This window comes from Eubalaena glacialis, chromosome 9 (assembly GCF_028564815.1).
Source record: "Eubalaena glacialis isolate mEubGla1 chromosome 9, mEubGla1.1.hap2.+ XY, whole genome shotgun sequence".
In the NCBI taxonomy this organism is placed as follows: Eukaryota; Metazoa; Chordata; class Mammalia; order Artiodactyla; family Balaenidae; genus Eubalaena; species Eubalaena glacialis.
In genome coordinates, this window is record NC_083724.1 from 66145762 (window position 1) to 66170691 (window position 24930).

Here is a 24930-nt window from a genome sequence, read left to right on the forward strand (position 1 = left end):
CAGATCGTTTGTCAGATACAAGTATTCTGGTTTTCTCCCAGTCTGTAGTATGCCTATTCACTCTTTGTCCAGAGGGCTTTTTGCTCATCTGTCATTATACATCAAGTGATGGAAGTGTTTTGAAAATTCTTTGAAGAATGTGAGCGCTACACCTTGTACCATGAGGCTTCCAAGGTAAAGATCCTTCAAATATCTGTAATAAAAATGAGGGAGAAGTTAAGAATAAAAGCAGACTATTTAATAAATACAATATTAAGAGTAGCTATTGTGTAATTTAATCTTACACTGAGCGCTTTTGTAATGTTAGGTTTTGTTTTGGTAGAAACTAGGCACACTTAACACTTCAGAAAGACTCACTACACGAATAACGAATGTATGAAGATCTTGAGTATATACTCATACCTTCACAGAAGTAACTTAAACTGAAGCTTCATTTCTTGACCAGAAGTTTTTGGAATCACAAATGCTATTAGTTTAAAATGTATGTCAATTTAATATTTTTATGATTTAAAGAAATAGATTTTATCTAATATGACCAATGAATGAACATGGGAAATCAAGATCCTATGGATTGCTAACTGTGGATCACGATTCTTAGGCAATAATACACAGCATCCTGTATACAAAAACACAACTGTTTTTCTATCCCAGCTCTTCATTCTTCTGGTTATGATAGTCTAGTTATCCTATTCTCATTCTGGGCCAAAGGGCAACTTTGATAAATTCTGAGGTCTAGATCCGTGAGAGAAAATTGTAGCTACCTATATTGAAATGTTTTCTGGAAATCTTTTTTGGTGGAAAATTTAATTCTGTTTAATACTTTTAGGAATGCTGGAAAAACATTAAACAGAATTAAACATTTTAAATGTGTTGTACTTAAATTTCACGTTCTCTCTTCTAGGTTGTGTTTAAATTCGGCTGAATTCCACTTTCCCTGGATGGCTAAGAACATTTACCATATAAATCAAAAACTGATGAAGCCTAAAAGACTGTGTGTTTAAAAGGTTGACAGTGAAATGTTTTATGGACTTAAATGCCACATAAGTCAATTAAGTCGATTGGTATGTAGAAGACAAGGACCTGTTTCTAGCGGTGGTCATATTCACTGATTCAGTCAATACACCAGAAAATCAGCATAAGGAAATAAGAGGTCCCTCCATGGCTGGCTGGCTGTTATTGCCTACATGTTTACTTTCATGTTTCCAATGATGCTGAATTAGAACAGATTGAAAATCCTGCTGGAAAACCAAAGATTTATCTAATTCTTTAAAGTTCCACAGGTAAAAATGAATTTTTGCTTCCTTTATTTTTAAACTGCATTCCTTATAGGTCTTCCATTAGTATGCAAGGGTCTGTTTACTTTTATTTTCATCATTTCATATCTCAAAACAGCAAATTCCAGAAAGTGGATTGTCATAAAGCAGCATTAATCCATGCGTGGTACCAATCAATTTATTTTACTGGCAAAGAAGGCTGTCAGTTAAAACATTACTGCTATTGAAATTCTTATTTTGTTCTTCTTTGAGATTATTATTCTGCTGGTTCTTAAGGTTAACTTCTTCACCGAAGTTACAAAGGCTCAGATACCCTTCTATTATCATTTCCTGGTGCAGTCTAAAGGCCTACCATATTACTCTCAGAACTTGCCAATGTATTGCATATCAGTTATACAGGTCTCCCACTACGTTCAACTCAAAAGAAACCCCTAACTTTGAAGTAGGCATATTTAAGATGTTTTGAATCAGGGATTTTGTAGCTGTAAAATTCAGTTTTAAACACATGACAAACTACAGTCAACATTTTATCTGAAGAAGGCAAATATGAAAATGTTATGAACTTATTAATCAACATCCTCCGTAGTTAGAAATGAATGAAATTTTGATATACTAGTGGATGGACAGGCACAAAATGATTACCTAGAAAAGCAATACCTATTTTAGGCTTCAGTATCCTTTAAGGATAATTTGACCTTTCTCCCAATCAAATTGCAGTGTGTCTATCATCTCTAAGGTTGGAAATTTACACAGCATAAATATGTAAACACATTTTGGACTATATAGCAGCTTCTCCATTTCTTAATATGTAATTATGGGTTTGCTATTTCCAATAGATCCTTTCTCTGGATAAGTTGTATTAGTGAAGCCCTCACAGAGCCCTGTAAAAGCCTTTGCTCTTGTACAGGATTAGATGGCAGACCTGATCTTGACCTGACGTCTTTAACCAGGTAAGTGTGTATGGGTACACTACAATCAATCAATGTATCAGCAAAAACTGGATAAAATCTGTCATCCTACTATTTGAAATCATTCCAATCAAGCTGTTTCAGGTTCTCCATTTTAGATGATACATATGAAATTTCTCTAGAACAGCTGAGAAAACATGCAACAACTGATTCTGCTGAGTCATGTGTAACTTACTCTTTTAAACGTTATCTGATGGTTAAAAAAAAAAAGCACAGAAGAGATGTTGCTTATATATTAAAAAAAATATGTTTGGGTTGGGGCTAGCTATCTCATTTAAAGTATCTCTTACTGACTTGTTCAGCTATGTAGTTTTGGTCAAATACAAATTTAAATTGAGCCAGTGCTCCCAAAAATTGATACCAGTTTATATGAGTTTTTCTTAAGAGTTCTGAGACTAGTAGTTATCTGTGAATCAACCTATGACAAAAAAATTTTTTCTTGAAATGAGGGTAAAGAGAAGGCAACAGTGTTTTAACGCTACATGAATCAACTGGCTAGAGCAAGGTCAGCCCATAAAAGTAGACATAAATAATCAGAATGCTACTATATTTCTCTCTAGCATTTGAATAGTCTGTGGTTTCTTGGTAGAACTATATAGATCCGTTGGGTCACCGAAAAAAAAGGAAGGGTAAACCAAAAGATAACATTTCCTTTATTTTTATCATTTTGAGCTTACGTTTTAGTAACCCTGTGTCCCCAAATAATACAGTTTCTATGACCAAGTATACTCTCTTGGAAGCAAATCCAGAATTCCAGCACAGTTTTATAAGTGGCAAAGAAGTAATTTACTAGTAGACTTTGATAGAAAAATTCTTTAATCAAAACAAGTTTACATGTTGACACTTATGGCTTAACTAGAATAAATCTGTCCAAATTTAAATTGTATTAAGGACCAAACAGATATAATAGCAAGAGTTCCCTCAAAACAGTGGGTCCTAGTTCCATTGTAAGACCTCTCAAAAGCAAAACTCCAGTTACTGAAATGTTTCAAACTTTTCATCTATAGATGAAAACAATTACCCGAGAGGTCAAAGCATACGATGCATGTCACATGCAAACACTGGTAATTAAGCCTTTTTCCCATATTCAGTTTCTAAACATGAGAAGTGTCTTTTAAGCTACTGCAAACCACCAACTGACCTAGTATTCAAAATATCTTAGAAATGCTATCTGTTAAGTTACCCTTAAATTTTGTGTTAACCTTGGTTCACCCTGATTTAGTCCATATCCATGAATATACAGACAACTCCTTTACTTTTGTCTACTGTGTTTCCACTTTTTGCAATCCTGTCACATGTATGACATAGAAATAAAAATTCCCTTCTGGTATAGCCATGTTTTCAAATAGGTTAGTTTCCTTATATAGTATTTACTTTTATTTACTGCAAAAGCATTATGGATTGCATTTTTTCCAATTAAAAAAATACTTAGTGACTTCTTTAATGTGTGACTTTTAAAAAAATTCAGAAACTCGAGACATTTCTCAAAAATAAACTTTTATCATTTAGTTTTCAGTTTCAGCTACTAGTGCCTGTAAAGGATCTTAAATGGTTGAACCCTAAAGCCAGATTCATTCCTATATATACACTCCTGCTCACTGCAGGAAACTCATGTGACTTCACTGAATTCCCAGCCACAAAACTAAATTACCTTCAAAAGTTAACATGAGTTTTGTACCCCGTAGAACAGTTCAATGTCAGTTGGATATCTAGTTGTCATACAAAAAGGCATACAGACCACACATTGTTACAAAGCGGCAGGATAATGTAGCACAATGTAGACTGAGATTAAAATTAACTTTTGATAAAAGAAGGGAGGGAGTGAATACTTGTATAGAAGTAACATTTTATCTACTGTAAAAATGATTAACTTCTACAAAACCCACAAACAATGAAAAGACAGTCTGGTAAATCCAAGATTTGTAAAAACTATGCACAAAACCCACAGTATTTGGGAAAAGAGGAAAGGTTTATACAAGTAGCAGTTTTAAAAATGTAACCTTTTTCTACTATCAATTACACATTAACATACACACACTAATTGAAAATATACTACAACCAATGTCTGGAAAAGCAGTTTAACATTTCCTAAAATGGACTTTCCCTCACATTTACTGTATAATGTAGCTGTTAATACTGCACAAGTACAATTAGCAATGTTTAGTCACTTTTAAACAAAGGTAAGGAGATTTCTCCCTCAAAACAAGTTTTAAACATCAAAACCTATGCTTATAAAAATTTAAAACTTTCAGCAGTCTAAATATTTCGAATGAAAACCATTACAAACTTCTCAAATGTTCTTTATATTCCAGGTATGTCAACCTAGTTATCTAGTGTAGAATCCTTCAGAGATATTTCAGTCTCTCTCTCTTCACTGGATGGCCTAAAGAAAAGGGGGAAAGAAAGGTTTGACAACTGGGATTAGGATTTTTTTTTCCTCAGGAGGAAAAAAGATATTAAATCTGTGCATTTGTTTTTAAAATCACCAAAAGAATTTTTTCTGTGACTTACTGTTAATTGTTATCTTTTGTTCAAAATTTTATTTTACCATGTTGTATCTTCTTCCCAAAGTAATATGCACATCAAGCAAAATAACTCAGGCAAGTATGGCCCAGGCCCTTTCCCACCACTTCCAGCTTTAAAATGAATTGTCTTTAAAGAACATGAAAATGTTATATCTGTGATACCAACATATTATAAAGAAGAGAGGGTAATATACACACAGACAAGATTTCCCTGAATTTCAGAATTAGAAAGGATGCTTGATTCCAAGTCCTTCAAGTGTACAGTGGACAAACCAAGATTTGGATAACTACGGTTACATATCTAGTTATTTTAGAGTGGGTATGATAATACAACACAGCCTATGATTCTAGATCTAATTTCTGTATCCTGTCAAAATTCAAGAAGTATGGACATGGGTCATTATTAAAGGTGCTATCAGTGGAAGAAGTCCAAGGAATAGTTATTTTTTTAAACAGGATTCCTGCCTTGCTCTATTCCCTTGAATACAGTGGCATATTAGTTTTAAGTGAAGTTTCTTTATGGCTTGGCCATTTTAATTTGCATCTTGAATCCTGATTTCAGGAAGTGAGTGATGAAAATATAATCCCTTACACAAATAACCTTGGAACAGCAATGTGATTTAAAAATTAAAACATACATCACAACCCACTAAAACATGTCCTCACTTTTTCTTACTGCTGGCCTCGTGGTGGTCTTTGCTTTCTTCATTGCTGTCTCCATTATGTTGTGGTTGATTACTGTCTTGAGCATCCGATCCTCCATTTAGAGTCTTTGAACCTTTATAAAGATGTCAATGGAAAAACTGTTAGAGCTTCTCATATTTTAAGATGTCTTGAAAGACCCAAAATCAAAAATAAAACATAGTCCCAAAGTTTCTAATACTGTATTTTATTTGAAATTACATTGTAATCCTTTGGGTAGACAAGGCACAATAAGAAACAGGGTTACTACGTATATCTGTCCATATAAGAAGTAGGTTACTAATCTGATTATTCCATTTGTTATTGTTATCAGGAACATGAAAGGGTGGTACAACTCTTTGGAGTATTATGATTTATTCTAGTTCTTAGAAAAAGCAATGTGAATCACAGTAAAATTTTGTATTTAACAACAAAACGTGGCAAAGTAGTTAATTAACATGATTTCGTCTCTTATGACAAAATGATGAGGGCTTCCCTGTAAATACTATTTCATTAACAAATCTCTAAGGAGACCTATATCATTCCCTAATAAGTGAGTAACAAAATTCAACTCCTTTGGAACATTTTTTTCTACATTAAGCAGTTGCTGCTGAGATGTTTTAGTACCGTGGAATTGGGGAAGCTGCTAATTTTGGGGGAAGTGGCTAATGGTACAGGCAGACCTCGATTTATTGCGCTTGACTTTGCTGTGCTTCATAGATACTGCATTTTTTTTTTACAAATTCAACGTTTGTGGCAATCCTGCATTAAGCATGTTTATCAGCACCATTTTCCCAACAGCATTTGATCACTCCACTTCTCTGTGTCACATTTTGGTAATTCTCACAGTATTTCAAACTTTTTGACTTTTGTTATATTTGTTATAGTGATCTGTGGTCAAGTGATATTTGATGTTATTACTATGACTCAATGAAGGCTCAGATGATTTGTTAACATTTTCTTAGCAACGAAGTATTTTTTTTTTATTAACGTATGTACACTGTTTTTTTTAGACATAATTCTACTGCACACTTAATAGATTACAGTATAGGGTAAAAAACTTTTATACACCCTGGGAAACCAAAAAACTCATGTGACTCACTTTATTACAGTAGTCTGGAACCAAACCTGTGGGGTATGCCTGTAACTATGGATTCTGTTTTAAGCGTCGGTCATATATACATCCTAAAATATTTATGATTGAAATAGTGTATCTGGAATTTGCTTCAAAATAATCTTCAGGGGTGTCACAGAGAAACTTGATGGGGATATAAAAAAGCAATGCTCATGTATTGATAATTGCAGAAGCTGAGTGATAGGGACATGGGAAGTTCATTCCCCTCGACTTCTGTATAGGTTAGAAATGTTTCCTAATTTAAATGGAAAGAGAATAGCAACCACTACTACTACTAATTTAAACTTGATGAAAACTTAGGGATAAAAAAGAAACCCAGAAGCTAAGGCTGATCATGTTCTGCCTAGGGCTTTATGAGACTTTCTCATCATTTAATATAGATAAGGTATTAATAGGATTAAATATTGAAGCCATTTTTTAAAAGTAGTTCCAGCGAACAATTACCACATACCTGTTTGTTCCTTTTCTAGCTTTTTGTTTGGCCCTTTCTTCCCTTGATCTTTGGTTTTATTTGCTTCCTCATGCTGTCTTTGTTCGGCAAGAGATTTATTCAGCACTTGTGTGATCACAGAATCTCCTTCACCAACCAAAAACATGTTCTTAAACTTGTTATACAACATTGTAGACTTTTCCATGATAACCTGACTAACTTTGAATCGCCGTATCTGAGAAAACAAAACATACTCATAATTTTCTTAATTTTTTAAATGTTACTTAATGAAGTGGTGATAATGAGGAAATTTTAAAAATCTACATGACTCAAGATCACTTACTTTTTTCAGTGTTGTAATCATCTCTGTGTGTTTTTGAGCTTGCTGCATTGTGACCTGAAGTGAAGCAAGTTCATCCAAGGCCTCAATACATCTGTTCACATCCTTCATGACAAAATAGTAATTTCATAACTGTTAATTACCACAACCCATATAATCTATTTCTAGAGATTACTTTTAAAATCTCAAATAACAAGGCAGTACAAAATAACCAGTATAGTCTGTTATCTCAAATTACACTTATAAAATCATGTGAGAAAATAAAATATGAAGCTATAAAAGCAGCACTGTATTTTTAAATGAGGTATTAAACACTTACAAGATTATCAATTTTGAGTGAATTTTTAATTTCAGCATGTATCCTTTGAAGTCGAGAATCCATTGATGTTTCTATAAATTAAAATGTGAAACACAGTAAATAGATTTTCCAAAACCAGTATTTTTGTATAATCTAAGCAAACTATAATGGAAAGGTTTGGTAAATTTTTTAAAATGTTCTTTGTAATCTGTCTACATCATTAAGAAGTTATCTGCTATTTTTAGTATTTAGGAAACAAACATTCATCATATAAGCAAAGAATCACCATCTAGCTGCATGTTGCTAAAAAAAGCAGTCTGCATCCAACAACTCCTCTTCTGCAATCCTTAAGGCACTGCTTCACCCTTACACATTTAACCGAAACTAAAAAATCCATCTGAAACCAGATTTGTCAGAAATGGTAAAACATCTAGCTTTAGGCAATGTTATAAAAATTTGACTTCATCATATATTGAGCAGTAAAATAATAAGACTCCTTAGCAAGTTCACCTGATAACACTTAAAAAAGTGCAAGGTATATAGAATCCATTAGGGATTTGAAATGTATACTTGTAGGATAAGAACATAAAATGACCAATTTCAAAACCTATACAGTTAGGTGTCTGTAAAACTTCCTTTCTGTGTAGAATACAATTTTATACATCTTAGAAAGTGAAATAACTAACCTCGCTTCTTCTCCACTTTCTTAACTTCTGGCTTCTTTCCTTCATCTTTATTCTGCCTATCAAATGTTAACACAAATATTTCAAAAACATTGGAACTTTGTGACTGGTTACCAAATGCCCACAATCCCTTATGTAAAAGTTAAAATTTTTTTTCTTTAAAATAGTCAGTGGCCTAGATCACAAGGAATTGACTATAATTTTTAGAACTCGGTAATGCCACATTAGTATTAATTAGTATAAATATAAGCAAAACTCAAAACGTAAAAATTAACATGCTAAAGTAATCTAACAATCTAATTTTTCAGTGGCATTACAAAGAAATTTTAATGGCTGCCTCGGTGAAATTTTGTTCCAACAATACTGTGTTAAAAGACTGACTTTAGGGTCAGTGGATAAACAGGCCATAGTGGGAAGAGAATGCCTGTAAATGTTTCATGAATTCTACATCACAATTTTTTAAAATAGCACGTCAAAATAGACTGATTTAATTGTTCCCACATCTCTCAAGGGTAGATAATTTGAGGGGTTCAAAGTTAGTTTCAAGGTTAAATAGACTTTATAATACTACTAGATTAAAATGGAGTGGGATTTTTTTTGTGCCAATATATCAAACTTAAATGACATTCACTAACATTTACATACCATTTCACAAATGAAAAGGTACCATTTTACTGTAAATCACAAAAATAACCACTTAAAAATGAATTCTTAATAATTTCTAGTACCTTGACTTGGAGTTCGGGCCTTATTATAATAAACCAATTGAAATAGACAAGAACAAAAAAATATCTAAAAATCAGGTATTTTTTTTTAAAAACTTTATTTTAAAATTTTGGTTACAGTTTCATTTTTGTTTTCTTAACAAGTCTACTGTTTAATCTCTCAGGATTAAAAAACAATTATTAATCTTCTAAAGAACTGAACAACAAAGGAATGTCAAGGGAAGGGCACAACTGCCCCATTCTCTGGGGGTATAGTAGCTACTCCAGTTTAACACCTAGCTTCAAAACAAAATGAATTTTTATATTTTCTAAATGAAATAATGTACAACCACCATCTTCATCTGAGCTTATTATAACTTTCAAACACAAAGCTTCATTTTAAGCTTGGTAAAAATCTTTTAACAGGAATGATGGCCGACCTTAATATGTAGTGTGTATCTTACAGGAAATGTTTTTTAACAATCATAACACAGTAATAATGCCATTAATGAAGTCCTCAATTTAGAATCTGGAACATTCTTCCATCAAGGGGGGGGAGGGGGAAATTCAGTCCAATGAGTCTGTCTCAAGATCTTCATCTCTTGTTTGCTCCACTTGTATTCTCTTTTCAGTAACTGGATTAATGCTTTGAGCCCAAAATGAGATATATTTTTTATTACTGTAGATTACATGTTGTTTGGCTGGGAATACAATACAATAAACTTTATTTTGCATAATGCATTTCATACAAGCTGCATCTGAAATGCTTTACAGAGCAAAACTGTCCAAGTACAAAGTTTTGTAATAACAGGAGAAGGAAAGAAAACACAAATATTAGAATTTGAGAAAGTTACATTCGGAGGACATTCAAAAAGAAATTGAAACACATAAAGATTAACTCTGAGATACTGAAGAAGGGTTGGGCTAGATTTACTAAGCAACAACTAATTTTATATCTTAATTTGGGGAGCACAATAAAGTTAAAAGCAACAAACAGTCCAACAACTTTTCAGTGAAAGGACAGGAAAGGATAGGTAACAAAAAATAACTCTAGTATTTACATAAATGGTCAAAGTCTAACATTAAAGGGAGTAACATTTCTGAGCTTTAGATCAATTTTTAAATTACTCCCTCAAGTAGCTAAAACTGTTTATATATCCTCCAAAAAAACTAAGAAAGCAGATGGTCAAACGCTATACTTATCAAGAGAGACTTTCGGCTTACAGATTATATATAAAAAAAGTACAAAATTACTGAAGAATAGTTTTAAGAATTTCACTGTTTATTATTAAGTTTGTCTTAGTGACCTAGAGCATGTTTTTAAAATCACCTCCTCACTAAAACAACAAAAAAACAAAGTTTAGTCAGAATAATGCAAGACGCTTCACAAAGAAAGAAACGCTTTTCAGAGAAAGAACTCAGAAGTGACAGTCTAAAGATAACTAGGAAAACAAATGTAATAAACATATGAAGACTAATCATCATTGGCACTGCTATTTTCCCTGTTATAAAATTATTTTATAGAATAAACTTAAAGGGGAAAGAAATTCCCCATGGTAAGTATATTGTCTCCAGGTATCAAAACTTCTTAGCTTGAACTTGATTTATATTGCACACATCTAATGCAAACCCTATCAGCCTTTAAATTTTCTTTTACTGGCTTCTTGGGTTTCCAACTGTGCTTTTGTTATTTTTGCTGGTCTTTTGGGGGAGGGCTGCTGGTGGTATGACAAATATGGGTATTTCTTTCATTCTTTCTCCACCAATTTATTATCTTTCTCTATTTAATATTATACAAGAAAATAGAGGCTAAGGACATTTTCTACAAAGCCACTTAACAGTTAAGCCCTATCTGCACTTTCAGTTTAAATTAAAAATAATTCACAGGGTGATTATCTCAGTAAATTTCATCCTCTTTACTCAGAAAAGAATGAAGCCTGAAACATGATTATCATATACTGAGGACATTTTTCTAAGACAGTGGAAAAGTCACTTCTTTAAAAGGCTTCAGAAAGTCTGGAAAATGAGATTCTATTGTTTAAACATTTCATGCTAGCTTAAAAAAAGAAATTGAAATTTAGAAAAAGAAAATACTTACTGCTCAGTTTCCATTTGTTCCTCTTGCTTGCGTTTTCTATCTGCTGCTTCTTTCTCATGTTGGCCTTTCAGCATATTCCTTCTATGAGCAGTCTGAAAGTTTCTTCCACCTTTTCTCTTCTGTTTTATTTGAGAATTAGGATGGTTTTAGTTAACTATCAAGTCAGTGACTAATGCTTCTGTGATTACAATCTTGGGAGAAAAGAAGCAACTAGTTTTCTTAAGGGATGAAGAAATTACTAATTTAAAAAAAACCCTCAGAATTACACGTTGTTGCTATCTAAATTTAACTTTCCCCTTGATGATTTTGGGATTTATAATCCATTTACTGCACTGCTATAGGAATGATATGCTTTGGTTAAGATGGGTTAAAATGAAGTACCTCAGGCTATTTGCCTCTGCACTATGACTTTGACTTCAGTACCTGTTTACTGACAAGTACCTGCTCAACCTACCGAATTTAGTTTTGGGCTCCTGAAGTACTAATAAATTAGATAAACATAAATGAAAGACCTATACAACCTGGGTCTGTAGATTTCCAAGGCTATACACAAAACCTGTGTTTTTATACAGAAAAGAACGTATAGCTTTAATGAAATTCCCAAACAACTGCTGTATTCAAATAAAGTACCACCAAAAAAATGTACCCTAAATAGGCCTGAAGTGTTAAGAATTTCATTGAGGTAAATAATAAAAATCTATGTATAAATGTACCTTTTTACATCTGTCTTCACTGGTCACAACCTATCTGGCTTAATTCTCTACTTTCCTACCTTTTCTGTCAATAGGTAGGTGGGGTTACTGGAAGTTTATCATGTGACATTTAATTTCCATGTAATTGTGAAAAGGTAAGATAAACTTGGGATGTACAATAAAGTTTCAAATATGCTTCTTAACACAGGTAATTCAAGTTTATTCAGAAAGGTAAAGAAATTCATTTTAACTTTTAATCACATTTATAGACTTTCATAAAGATACTGAAACTTTCCTAAAGATTAAGAACTACATAGGAAGCTAAAAATAGAACAAATATTTTATTTGATATGCAAACGTTCTACCTTTTCACCTTCTTGATCATCTCCTTCCTCTTCAGAATCAGAGGTTGATGTAAGCCCTGTTTTAGCTAAATTTTTCCTTTTTGATTCAACTTCTTTTTTCCCCTCTTTTTTATCTGGCTCTTTTCTTGGCTTATCTTCTTCCTTCTGGCCCTCTTCATCCTTTTTAAGCTGCTTTTTAGGTTGTTTTTCCTCTTGCCCCTTTTTCTTACTTTTGTCTTCTTCAGTTACCCTATTTCACAGGCACAACAATGAAAAATAATCTTTTATGTATCATTAGTACTTGTCATTCAACCACCTCTCTGAGTTAATTGAATAAGTACTCTGGATAACAATAAGCTACATGTAGTTTGTTTTTTATTTAAAAACAAATTTTAAATATCTTTAAGTAAAATATAATGGAGTGTCATTATCAACCAATCATAAAAGGAAAAGAACATCCTTTTAATATAAGTTAGAAGATAGAAAAATTACAGTGGCATTAGGGTAGTAGAAAAGTGATTTTTTTCCCTTTGTTTTCCATGTTTTTTGTAATGTGACTCATACACTTAAAAATAATATTGAGTACTATCTCATATGCCATGGTACTGTTCTTGACTTTGGGGAACATCAGTGTATAAGATGTGTGAGATGCCTAGATTTTATGGAGCTCATATTCTACATATTTATAAAAGTAAATAATGTTTTAAAAAGTAGCCACGCTGGGAAAAATACAATTGCAGAATCGAACTGCATAATGGTGAAATACAGTCATTTTAAAATTTAAAGAAATATGCCTTGCAATGTAAAAAGCTCCCAACTGATGCATATAATGGTAAAATATATGGCCAATTAACCTTAATATTACAGTGTTCAAGGAATTTCATTGAGATTTACACATATTATATAATTACATCAATGGATTTGAAAGCTGGAAGGGACCCCAGATCATTTAGTCCAACCCATTCTATTTAACAAATGAGAAAATGATGGTGCAAAAGGTCAAATAGCCCAATATCTCAATTCCAAATCCACTGACCTACCAGACAACTGCTTCCTTGAACCCTTAAGATTATTAAATTGGAAAAGAAAAAAAAAATCACTTTCTTTCTTTAGAAATTTTTTGTCACATAACTGTCATTGGCTATGTTTATTTTTAAATGTTATATAGGTTTCATCCTTTACTTTTAATCGATGGAAGAAAAAGCAGGCAAGTAAAATCACTTAACTTTGTTCAATATTTCCACAAGGGGGTAAATATTTTAATAATGATCATTTTGTGGAGATGGGAATAGAGAATCAAATATAAAAGGGATTCCCATGGCTCTTAATAGATATTGACGAACTGTCTCCCCCAAAATGTTACCCCCTATGCAAAGAGGCAGGTATTAAAAATAAAAATATCCTTTTAACCCAGCAAATCTGCTTCTAGCAATGTATTCTAACCAATATATTTGCACATGTACAAAACGACAGATGACAATGTCTAAAAAAATGTATCCATACAAGAAATAAACTTTTAAGAATTATGATACATACACAGTGGAATACCATGCAGCTGTTTTTCTTTTTTAAAGGTAGATTTAAAAGTGTATCGTGAAGTTTTTAAGAAATGGGATTATTATTTCAAAGTTTTTAAAACAGTGTCAAAGCAGAGAACTCCCATAAACTAACTATCACTGCTTGCTGCAATTAAGTCTTTTCCCAATGGTCCTCCCTCCTTACCATCTTCCATGAAAAACAGACCTCATGGTGATAATTCCCTTTTTAATAGGTCAAGGTACAATAGGAAACATATTAAAAGACTAAAGAAAATTATAAATACATGTTAATAGCAAAAATTAATGCAAACACAACCCAAAATATCTCAGTGGCTTATAACAAATATTTTTACTTTACATGAGGATTATGAGATGGTTTCAGATCTTCTGGACTCTATCCACTGTCTTGTCATTTCAGGACCCACTGCAAAGAAGCTGTCACTAGCAGATACACGCTGTTCTCATGGTGGAGAGCTTAAGTTTCAGAAGAGCTTACATAGTTTTGCTCTACACTCCACTGAGTTTTTGCCCAGATACAAAGCTGAGAGTAGCTATAACAGCCAGTGCCCAGCCTACATATAGCACAAGTGAAAAATAAATATTGTAAGCTGCTGGTATTTTGGGGTTGTCCATCAAAACCTAAAACGTTTGACACTTGCTTTGCATTTGAAACCCTAACATATTATACAATGGGTAAAACTGTCATCTGTGATAACTGGAGAGAAAACTTGTTCAGTGAACTTGTGGCTCTGGGTGAAGAGGTTTCAAGATAGAATATTAGCATTTTGAGTTGATTGTTACCAACATAAATTTGATAGGGTACTTCAAGAAAGAGGTAAGTTCAAAAAATAATAGGACGACAAAGGAAGGAGAAAAAAATTCCATGCATTTCAGTGTTGAAAGTCACTTCCATCCTGTAAAAGATTTTCAAATTCAGACAAAGACTGGAGTCAAAGATCCAATCAAGGTTGTAAGTTGCCAGCCTTTCCTTAAGAATTCAAATTGGGATACCTTGATCCTTCTGATGAACAAATGGTTCTATGAAAAAGAAACCAGGGAGTAGGTCTTCAGGAAAACCTATAAACTCAAAAGTGCTTTTAGTTAAGTATAAAGAGATAAGCATGTGTGGGGAAGTCTTGTGAGTGAGACCACGGCACATGAAGCTGACTAGAATTAAACAGACACACGGTAACAATAAAGTATTATTACTACCAAAAGGGACGCTAGCCTGCATTAAGAGAAACTAATGGAGATTTAAAAAGGAATCTTGGGCCCAACTCCCTAAAGTATGAAAGCAGAATAAGAAAGCTGCTCAGCTAATAAGGAGGGTTAATACTTTCCAGTCCAAGAATCAGCCGAAAGCCATGGAGAGAAATGGACTAGGAAGATACTCTCAGGGAAAATTGGGACGGACCTAATCAAGGAAATATTCCTTGTATCTAAAACAGGGGGATATCACAATATTTTCCCAACAGAATTTCGTATTTCCTGGGGAACAATGACTGCTGTGTGCCTCTTAATCTTCTCCTTGGGAGTATTTATTATGGTTCCCTATCCCTCCCAGATCAATGTGCATATATAAAAGGGAGAGGGGAGCAGATAACCTGTGTTTCAGTTCCTAAGTCTCTAGATCAAGGCCTCATGTTGATCGTAAAATCCTAGACTTGATGCTTGATGCCCTTATTAGAAAAGACATCTTAGGGAGGAGATGAGTGAGATTTACTTGGTATGTTTAAAAACATAAACTCACCTGCATGTACCTAATTTCTTAATTTCACTATAGTAGTTAAAACCATGTTGTAATTTTTGGCCACTATTTTCGAGAATATTTAAACAGCTTGGCAGTAAAATAAAACTCTTTAAACATATATTGGCTGAAAAGTACCAACACTTCTATAACTGAAATTTCCAATAAAAAATTTTCATTCAAAACACTGTAAATCCATTCTTAAATGACATACTCACTTAAGCCTTTTCTATAAAATCTTTAAACACAATAGCTACAAAGTTTTGCCCTCTTTGTCTAAATATACATTCCTGCTGGTCAAGTTTCTACCCAGAAAAGCCAACACAAACAAGATCCATAATGGAAAAGAAAGATGGCAAGAAAAAAAAAAAACTGATTTTGTTAATAACTAGTTATCATTCCAAAATACTTTAAATTTACAAAAATAATGTTAAGTGTTATTATTTTTTAAATAAAGATTATTCTGGAGGAGCAAGATTTGTGGAAATTGCTTCAAAAATACTTTGTCTAAAAATTCCCTTAAACAAAGGGAACTATTATAAATTTTACCCTGCATTATCCAAGTATCTTATATCCTAATATACAAGAAAATGTCTTAGATTAATGAAATGATAATCGTATCAGATTTTTCTTGATTCCCTATCAATTTTAACTTTTTATATAATGAAAACTATTTTTCAACTGTTTTGCTCATAATTCTTAGAAATACAAAATAGTAATAGCAACAAACACTCTGTAAATAAAACTGGTAAAAATGCAAAGAAATTTATACATATTGAAAGTGAAATGTCTCATTTACTGCATAACTAATTATACTCACATGTCACTCTCCGAAGGACAGGGCTGTTTTACCATTTTGGGTCTGCCTCTTGGTTTTGGAATCTTGACTTCTGTAGCTAACATTCACAGGAAAAAAAATTTTGTAACTACCAGCTTTCCCATTAAGATGTAGATCTCACATATAAAAGTTACAAATGATATATACTAAGAATATTAGTTTATTACAGATAACAATTACTTTAGGTTTTAAAAATCATATCCTCCAGTGGTTCAAATGAGTTAACAGCAGAAAATTTACAGAGGTGAATCAAGAGTATTTTCAATCTGTCCTTAGTATGGCTGAGGGCTTAAAAGAACATCCCTCATTGTTTTAATAGGAATGTCACAAAATTCAACTTTATAGTAGATAGCAGCACTTATATTCAACATTCATATACATATTACAGTATTATTTGTATATGTATGCTCACGTATTTGAAAATTTGTTATCAGAATTCATTGAATTTTCTAACAACACCATTAATATGATCCATTACACTATTAAATTCCAAAGTAAAAATTAGGTAAATTGTTTTTTTTTTGGGGGGTATTACTCATTTTATCCTGTTTCATTAAGAATCCTCTGTTATGGGACTTCACTTCCCTGGTGGTCCAGTGGTAAAGAATCTGCCTGCCAATGCAGGGGATGCAGGTTCGATCCCTGGTCGGGGAACTAAGGTCCCACATGCCATGGGGCAACTAAACCTGCGTGCCTCAACTACTGAGCTAGCACACCTCAATGAGAGAGCCCGCGTGCTGCAAACTACAGAGCCCAGGAGCCCTGGAGCCTGCATGCCACAGCTAGAGAGAGAAAACCCGCACGCCACAACTAGAGAGAAGCCAATGTGCTGCAATGAAGAGCCCGCATGTCGAACTAAGACCAGACGCAGCCAAAAAAAAAAAGAAAACAGAATGCTATGTTATGAAGTAGAAAAAAAAATTGGCTCTATTTTGGCTAATTTTTTTGTTTTACTTTGTATTAGAGCACATCCTTCCAAACTATTTCCTATTTGCCAAATTAGGAAAATACTTTAAATAGGCAGTGCTGAAGACATCTGCATATTGTACAGGCCCTAATAAAGAAAGAATGCAATAATTTAATAGCTTTGATTATTCAAATGCTGTTTTTCTCTTGTTTTCATTATGATTCCATTTGGAAAGCTTAATATTTCTAAAGTAAGAGGTAAAATAAACCCATCATTCATGGATTTTAAATCTCACCACAGCCTCATTTGCTGCTATTAGAGGAAAATGTAATGGGGATAAAACAGAAAATGAAAAAGTCTCAAGCAATTATTTCAAATTTAAATACTTTATTACAAAGAGCAGAAACCTTAATGTTTTACCTCCTTTGAAATTTATATATTACACATAACCAAGTACCTATTCACCTATTCCAAAGTAGCTGAGGTACAACACTTTAATGGATTAGAATAATAATCACAAGCCAGCTATTTAAACATTAATAATCCTACCTGCAGGTCGTCCTCTTTTAGGACTCACTTTTAGATTAACAGATGCTGTTGCTGTAGTCACTACTCCTGCCTCCTCGGTTTCTATTTGTTTTTCTGCCTGAATCACAAAGATTTAAATTAACTTATTTAGCACATAGTAGGCATTCCAAATTTAGTTCAATGGCAAAAACGTGCCATTATAGGATAACAAGTTCAAATACAAGCGTAACATATATTGATCTTCATTATTTTTTAACAGTTGACTCATCAGAGTGATATCCTTAAATTAAGCTTATAATTCTAGTGAGTAATTCTAGGAAACAAAAACTCACTTTTTAGATATTCTCAACCTAAAAAAGTCATTTATAAAAATAAAATGAATATTCTTGATGCAAAATGTTAAAGTATAATGTAATTACACTGTAATATCCCACACATTGCTTATAAATGTACTTTCATTGAGTATCTCAAAATGCTAACACTTTATATTGCGTACTTATGATGTACAACCTAAATTAATGTTAGAAAAGGCAAGAAATTAAGTTGCTGATATTTCCATTCTTTAACTTTGTTAATATGTACATGTTTTATTTTTGAACTGAGACATCTGCTGTTCCTCCCTAGGAGTTATTCTTATTTTCTATAAAGGATTTACTACTGTAAAGAAATCCCAATGACCCTTTGCAAACTATAATGCCCCAGGTAATGAGACAATAGCCCCAAATGAGAATCAGTTTAATCAATTCAAGCATTAGAGTAGAACAAAGGTTAATAACCAATTAGAAAGGAAATGCAAACATAACATCATAATCGAAAAGAGAGAAAATAAATAGCAAAGAGAACAAAGAGAAGAATGGGAGGACTACTATGAGCTGCCCCCCCACCCCCAATTATTTAGAATTCAGCCTGAACTAGCTCAATAAAAATAAAGGCAATAAAGCATCATGCCAAAACTTGCATAATCCAACCTTACTGATAAAAAAATTTTTTTAATCTTTTAATCAACAATCTGATTTGCAAACACTTAAGAGGTAATGCCCAATTTTGGTAAGAATGTGGAGAATTATTCATATATTGATTAATGGTGATCAAATCAATAAACTGGTAATACATTTCTGATCATTATGAATATCAGCAATACAGAATATGCAAATCTGACTCAGCAATCCCACTTCTAAGAATTTATCCATTTCTTTGTTCTTAGTTTTTAAACATTATTTTTGCCTTTGTAATTGCAATATAATAATGTAGGGGCTTCCCTGGTGGCGCAGTGGTTGAGAATCTGCCTGCCAATGCAGGGGACACGGGTTCAAGCCCTGGTCTGGGAAGATCCCACATGCCGCGGAGCAACTGGGCCCGTGAGCCACAATTACTGAGCCTGCACGTCTGGAGCCTATGCTCCGCAACAAGAGAGGCCGCGATAGTGAGAGGCCTGCGCACTGTGATGAAGAGTGGCCCCCGCTTGCCGCAACTAGAGAAAGCCCTCGCACAGAAACGAAGACCCAACACAGCCATAAATAAATAAATAAATAAATAAATTTTTAAAAAATGTATATTCAAAGCATTATTAAAAGTCAAGAAACTCATCTAAGGTAACCCTTGAATTGTTCTCAAGGAACATTACAAAAATTGCTTCAAAAACATTAGCTCAAGTTGTATTTCTAATTTTAGGAACTTACAGACCACCCCCCACCCCAATCCTGATTTGATGATAGCTCTGGAGTAGGGAGCCAGGCATCTGTTTTTATACCAAAGGTTGAGAACCCAAGACTGTATGAGAGCTCTTCTATTGGGTTAGGAGGGTGAGCAGTTAAGAGGGCAAAAGTTCTCCAAAATTCAGTTCAAACTGATTAACTCTTCAGTGCAAAAAAATCCCCTCTTCAATTACACTTTCAACTTTTGGAAATAAATCATGACATCGCATAAGAATTACAGGTATGAATCTCTTTGAGGAGATACCAATAAGAGGTAACAAGGTCATCGATAACTAATGCCATAAATAAACTAACAACTATACGAAGCAAAAATACAGCCCTTCCATAGACATATATTGACTATTACAGCAAAATCATGCAAGTCAAAACCATTCCTCATGAAAATATTAACTCAAGGAATAAGAAATATTTTATCTAGAGAAAGGACTATTAAGTTATTTCAAATATATATATATTTAAATATCTCAAATGCAAATATTGACTCTAGATTAATTTCTTCCATATTTTATCTCACTGAGACCTCTAAGCCTTTGACAAGTTTTCTCCCCATTTGGTACCCCACTTTCTAGCTCTACTCCCTTCGTGACTTTACATAAAGGCCCCCCCATCCCTCAAAATCCTCATGGAACTACTATTCATCTGCATTCTTGTTTTGCTGCACCTGTCCCGCAAATCTCCAACAGAGAGTTACTATAAAACTCTACCTTCCCTGCTCTATTTTTCCCTGCTGCTGAGCCCTGCTGAAAAAAAATTATACAAACATGCATTCATTTTATGCAACTTCATTTGTGATCTCAAAGCCATCCATTAATCCTTTACCCTGTCTTTTGTCATGCCCTTTCCTTCTCCCTCTAGCATAAACTTTCAATCCTTTCTTTCTGCCTTACACCACACATGCAGTCTTGCTTTGAATTTGGTGAGGGAGAGGGGAGAGACTGAGGCTAGCAGGAAGGGATTCCCATAATTTCCAAGTCTCCCTAGAAGTTTGTAATAGTCTTGCCCACCCTTCCCTTCAATGTGAAGAAAGATGAAATGTCCGTCTCTTTCCCATCAAGTCAATTCCCTCAAATGTGTCCTCCCTTTTCTCTCACCCAGCATTATTCTTAACTTACAGTAATTTTATACTCTTTCCACATCTTTGATCTTTCCTGGTTTCGCAAAGAAAAAGTGTTAAAGCCTCTATTATATTTTGTCACTTTTAACACCCTCCCTTAACCATGAAAATCCTTGTTGCTGCATACTCTCCTCCCCTTCAAAGACTTCAAAAGCACAGTGTAATTTTAACATTAAACATTTTATTCTTTAACCTACTTCATCTGTTCTTACCGTTTGACCTTAAGGTATCCTGGGGGATCCTAATTGTCAAATATTATTGGACCGCTTCTGCATCAGGACACTACTAACCACTCCCTCATTCTTAAAATTCTCTCCTCCCTTGTTTAGCTTGATATCCTCTCTTAGATTTTTCTCCTGACAGTTCATTCTCAGCCATAATTTTACAAGCCAGCCTTTCATCACCATTATAATTCCTCAGGATTCTGGTTTTCTGCGTTCTTCTCAGTAAACTTTCTCCCTTGACTACCTATCTAAATCCTATCATTATGTCAGAGACTGCAGCTGTAACTTCTACCTTTTCCCCCTTTAGTGTCAGAGAAATATGTATCTTCAGTCTAATTCTCAAAGGTGTTTCACATCCTCCTCCTCCTGCCTCTGCTCCCAAAACATCTCCTGCATTCTCAGTGTATAATCTAGTCATCCAAGCCAACACCCTGAGTCATCCTAGATTCCTCCCCCTCACTTCACACCCACTTCCAATCAACTATTAACTTTACCTCCTAAGGTGCTCTTAAAATCCTATCTCTCATCTACACCACTAAAAATGTCATGCTAACTCTTTAGAAAGGCCTTTCATAATTTAGTTACCAAGTCCCAATCATGACTCCCCATTTTAATTCTCTTGTTTAATGTATTTATTGTCTGTCTCAACAAAAATATAAGTTTAATAAGAACAGAGACCTTATCTTCCTTATTCACTGCTGGTTTTCTGTCTGGGCCAGTGAAGTGAGTACCAAAATTCTGAATGAATTAATCAGTGAACTGGTCTCACTGCTCCAGTCCAATCCCCATCATTCACACTGCTTTAAAAAGAGAAGTACCTGAAATTTAAAATGATTCAATGGCTTCCCACCACTTCTCTAAGTTCAAGTTCTTCAGGGTAACACAGTGGGGTTTTTTGTACTTGTTTCCCTCAAACTTTATGGTCTGATAGTACTGAAATGCAATACTTGAAATGCTTGAAGCAAAATTTTCTCTGTGCCTCTGTAATTGCCTCACATGCTCCTCCCCTCCTCCTTCATCTGCCTGACTAAAATTCTGCCTACCTTTTAAAATCTTGTTAAAGTTATCATAGCCCCTTCACACACACCCCACAGGGAATAAAAAGCCACTGTAATTATTTGTTTTCATCTTACTTCCTTATAAGACACTGAACTCAGAATACTACAAAAAAAATTTTTTTTAAAGACTGAACTCTTAAATTTTCTTTGTAGCTTTGTCATATAATAACAGTCTGAGACATAAATAGGTCAGAAAAAGGTGTGATGAACAAAACTTCACATAGGGAAGAAGAAACACGAATTAAAAGCATAAGAGGTACTTTGTCCTAAACTGTCACATACTCTCATTTCATGCAACAATGCTGTAAAGTAATAACATAATAATGGACAACATTTACAAAGCACTATGTACCAGGATTTATTATAAAGATTTTACATGTATTAACTCATTTAATTCTCTCAACAGTCTTATGAGTATATATATTATCCATTTTATAGAGAAAACTTGAGACAGCATCATAAAAGGAATGAAAATTGGTGCATTTTATTTTGTATACCATTCAACTTAAGGGTGCTGTATCACTAAGAAAAGAAACAGATAGTTTTGATAAGTGAACAACATAACTTATCCTTTAAAAAAATTAAAGGACTTAGAGTGAAGGGCTAAGTCTAAATTAAATAGTACCATTTCATTATCTACACTCCCTCAATCCAACTAAAATAAAAATTCTTTTAAGATCTCTGTGGTTAAGCAATAGAATTACCTTTCTCTTTCTCCCTCTTCTGGCAGCTTTTGGAGTGGTTATGTCAACTGCTTTAGTCACATCCTTAAAAAAAAAAAAAAATACACAACAGATGAAATTGATAATTATGCCATGACTGAAAGAAAATTTCTTAAATTAAAAATCACAAGCACATTTCACTAAAAGTACTACGGAAACTTGTTTTGCTTCTCTGACCTTTGAAATTATAAACATTAAAAGTCTTAACATTAATTCATTATAAAGTGGAAGTAATCACCAGTATCTTCACCTAAAAAAAAAAATGCTTTCCTCTGTCTGATCAAATATAAAAGTCACACTTGCTCGTACACTGGGAGGTTTGTCTATTTAAATTTACAAAACACTCTTTCTATAGTAAAATCCTCAGTTTTAGGATTGTGAATGTTAAGAGGTGGTCGGGACTCTGGAGATCAAGTAACAACTTCATGAAGCCTAGAAAGGCTAAATGAGTATCCCCACTCAGATAATCAAATACAGAGCTGGAAATAAATCTAGGTTTTAAAAAATTCGGTTCAATATCCTTTCCCGTACATCCATCCAATAATACCTCACTTTAAAAATATTTCTAACAAACAGTAAGCGACTCTCCTAGTTGTACGTCATATTTTGCACAGCAAACTAACTTCAAATAAAAATATCCATGCATCTTAAAGATGCAAAAATTATTTTACAATACCATATTTAATATTTACACAAGGAAATAAGCCTTTAATATTTTCCCATTCATTACTCAACTACTTTAAAGATTACTTTCTACTGTGCCACAATCAACTCATTTTACAATTCTTCCTTTCAACAAAATGGGTTTAGAATGCAAGAGAAATTAAACACACCTCATTGCTGGCTTTTTCTTCATGGTCAGTATCTTCCTTTGAAACACTAGTTTCTTTTTCTTCAACTTCAACATCAGATGACGCATTTGATTGTTTAGTTGATGCCTATGAACAATCAAGTCTATTAGTTTCACAAAATAATATTTTACGCCAACTTTAAAATTTTGTACCCATGAAAAAATCAAAGCCTGTTTGTATGTAACAAAGCTAGAAAAGTACCCTCATTTCTGTTGCACAGGATACTTTTAATACACACAATTTTGAAAAGTTTTAAATGCTACTATTTTATTTAGGAAAGTCTTACATGGAACTATATTCCTGCAATTGATGCATACAATCTCAGCAGATAAAATGGTGAGGCAGAAATTAAAAGTACAATTACAAAGAATACCATTCTGATGTTCTAACCAGCAAATGCCCAACAAGATACAACGTAAGGTGATTTAGAGGAGCACAGACCTACACCGTATTCAACTATTGAAATATTCTTAGATAAAGAAGCTAATCTATGTACTCTAAGACGAACAGCCTTAACAAAGGATCTATATCACAACTTTAAGGACTCTTATTGATCTATATCTCAAACTTAGTTTATTTAAAATGCAGATTCCTGAGACCTAAACTTAAGTGATTCTGATTTAACAGACACTGAGTGGGAGAGTCCAGTAATCATTAAATTTTAAAAGTACCCCCATATGAGAGATACTTAAGCATGTAACCTAGGGTCCCTAGATTTTCATAAAACCAACCAAAACGATGAATACCAGAGGCAACACAGTATACATTGGGAGGTGAGGGTAAAGCTCCCAATCTACAAGATGAAGGGACTGTAATCCAAACTGTGCACCTTTCTAGCTATTTCCTTTGGCAAGTCTTTAAACTGTAAACCCATTTCCTTTTCTGTAAAAAAAGGCAATGCTGATAACCCACAAATTATAAAGGTATATAAAAAATGTGCCCAAAATTACTTATAGCACGATAGAAATATTTAGAAATTATGATGGCCAATTTTTTGTTGTTGTTTCTTTTGTATAGGCTTGGGCATCAACGCTTGCACCAAACCACAGGAATGTGCCACTGGGGATGTCTGGGCTGGGAACACAGAGTACATCACACCACCATAATCATGTGATTATTCTCCAAAACTGAGTAAATAATACTAAACTAAATTTTATGTAATATGACGCACCTGTTGACTTGAAAATTTCACTTTCGGATTGTTATCTATCTCCCATAAACCTTCATTAAAGCCTTTTCGTTTATTTGGTTTGCCGTACTTTTCCTTATTTTCTGAGTAAGGAAATATGTCCTTTGGGCCTAAAAAAGCACTAAAAAAGGAGGGGGGGGGGAAATGTGAGTGTAAAGCAATCTCAAATATAAGTGATTAAATAGCACTACTCTATGAACGCAATTATCAAAAATTCTTAATCTAAAACACATTAAAAATCATACATAAATTAAAGGTAGCCACAAATAATATCTAATTCCAAATGCTTTTATTAAATTCAGTCACAAACTCCTAGATCCATAATCC

At 33.5% G+C, this 24930-nt stretch overlaps 1 protein-coding gene and 1 long non-coding RNA gene across 5 annotated transcripts in view; one reads left to right on the forward strand and one right to left on the reverse strand.

Annotated features, from left to right (window-relative positions):
- Nucleotides 1–1026: 1026 nt before the first annotated feature.
- LOC133097940 (uncharacterized) lies at nucleotides 1027–24640 on the forward strand. The gene is made up of 3 exons (XR_009702089.1): nucleotides 1027–1280; nucleotides 2111–2224; nucleotides 24432–24640. It is a non-coding gene; the product is annotated as an uncharacterized LOC133097940 (long non-coding RNA).
- The window catches only part of PSIP1 (PC4 and SRSF1 interacting protein 1), a 37449-nt gene continuing 15396 nt past the window's right edge, over nucleotides 2878–24930 (reverse strand). For 2 of the 4 annotated variants that reach the window (XM_061200455.1, XM_061200456.1), the window contains exons 4-16: nucleotides 24586–24724; nucleotides 23397–23501; nucleotides 22546–22608; nucleotides 17752–17848; nucleotides 16278–16353; nucleotides 12194–12422; nucleotides 11137–11255; nucleotides 8338–8393; nucleotides 7673–7743; nucleotides 7357–7458; nucleotides 7035–7248; nucleotides 5434–5545; nucleotides 2878–4625 (exon numbers count right to left, since the gene is read on the reverse strand). In XM_061200455.1, the coding sequence (XP_061056438.1) occupies nucleotides 4565–4625; nucleotides 5434–5545; nucleotides 7035–7248; nucleotides 7357–7458; nucleotides 7673–7743; nucleotides 8338–8393; nucleotides 11137–11255; nucleotides 12194–12422; nucleotides 16278–16353; nucleotides 17752–17848; nucleotides 22546–22608; nucleotides 23397–23501; nucleotides 24586–24724 (1444 nt within the window). In that variant the 3' untranslated portion in view covers nucleotides 2878–4564. Of the gene's footprint in view, nucleotides 4626–5433; nucleotides 5546–7034; nucleotides 7249–7356; nucleotides 7459–7672; nucleotides 7744–8337; nucleotides 8394–9157; nucleotides 9740–11136; nucleotides 11256–12193; nucleotides 12423–16277; nucleotides 16354–17751; nucleotides 17849–22545; nucleotides 22609–23396; nucleotides 23502–24585; nucleotides 24725–24930 lie in introns of those variants that run through there. The other 2 variants (XM_061200457.1, XM_061200458.1) reach the window with 2 other exon arrangements.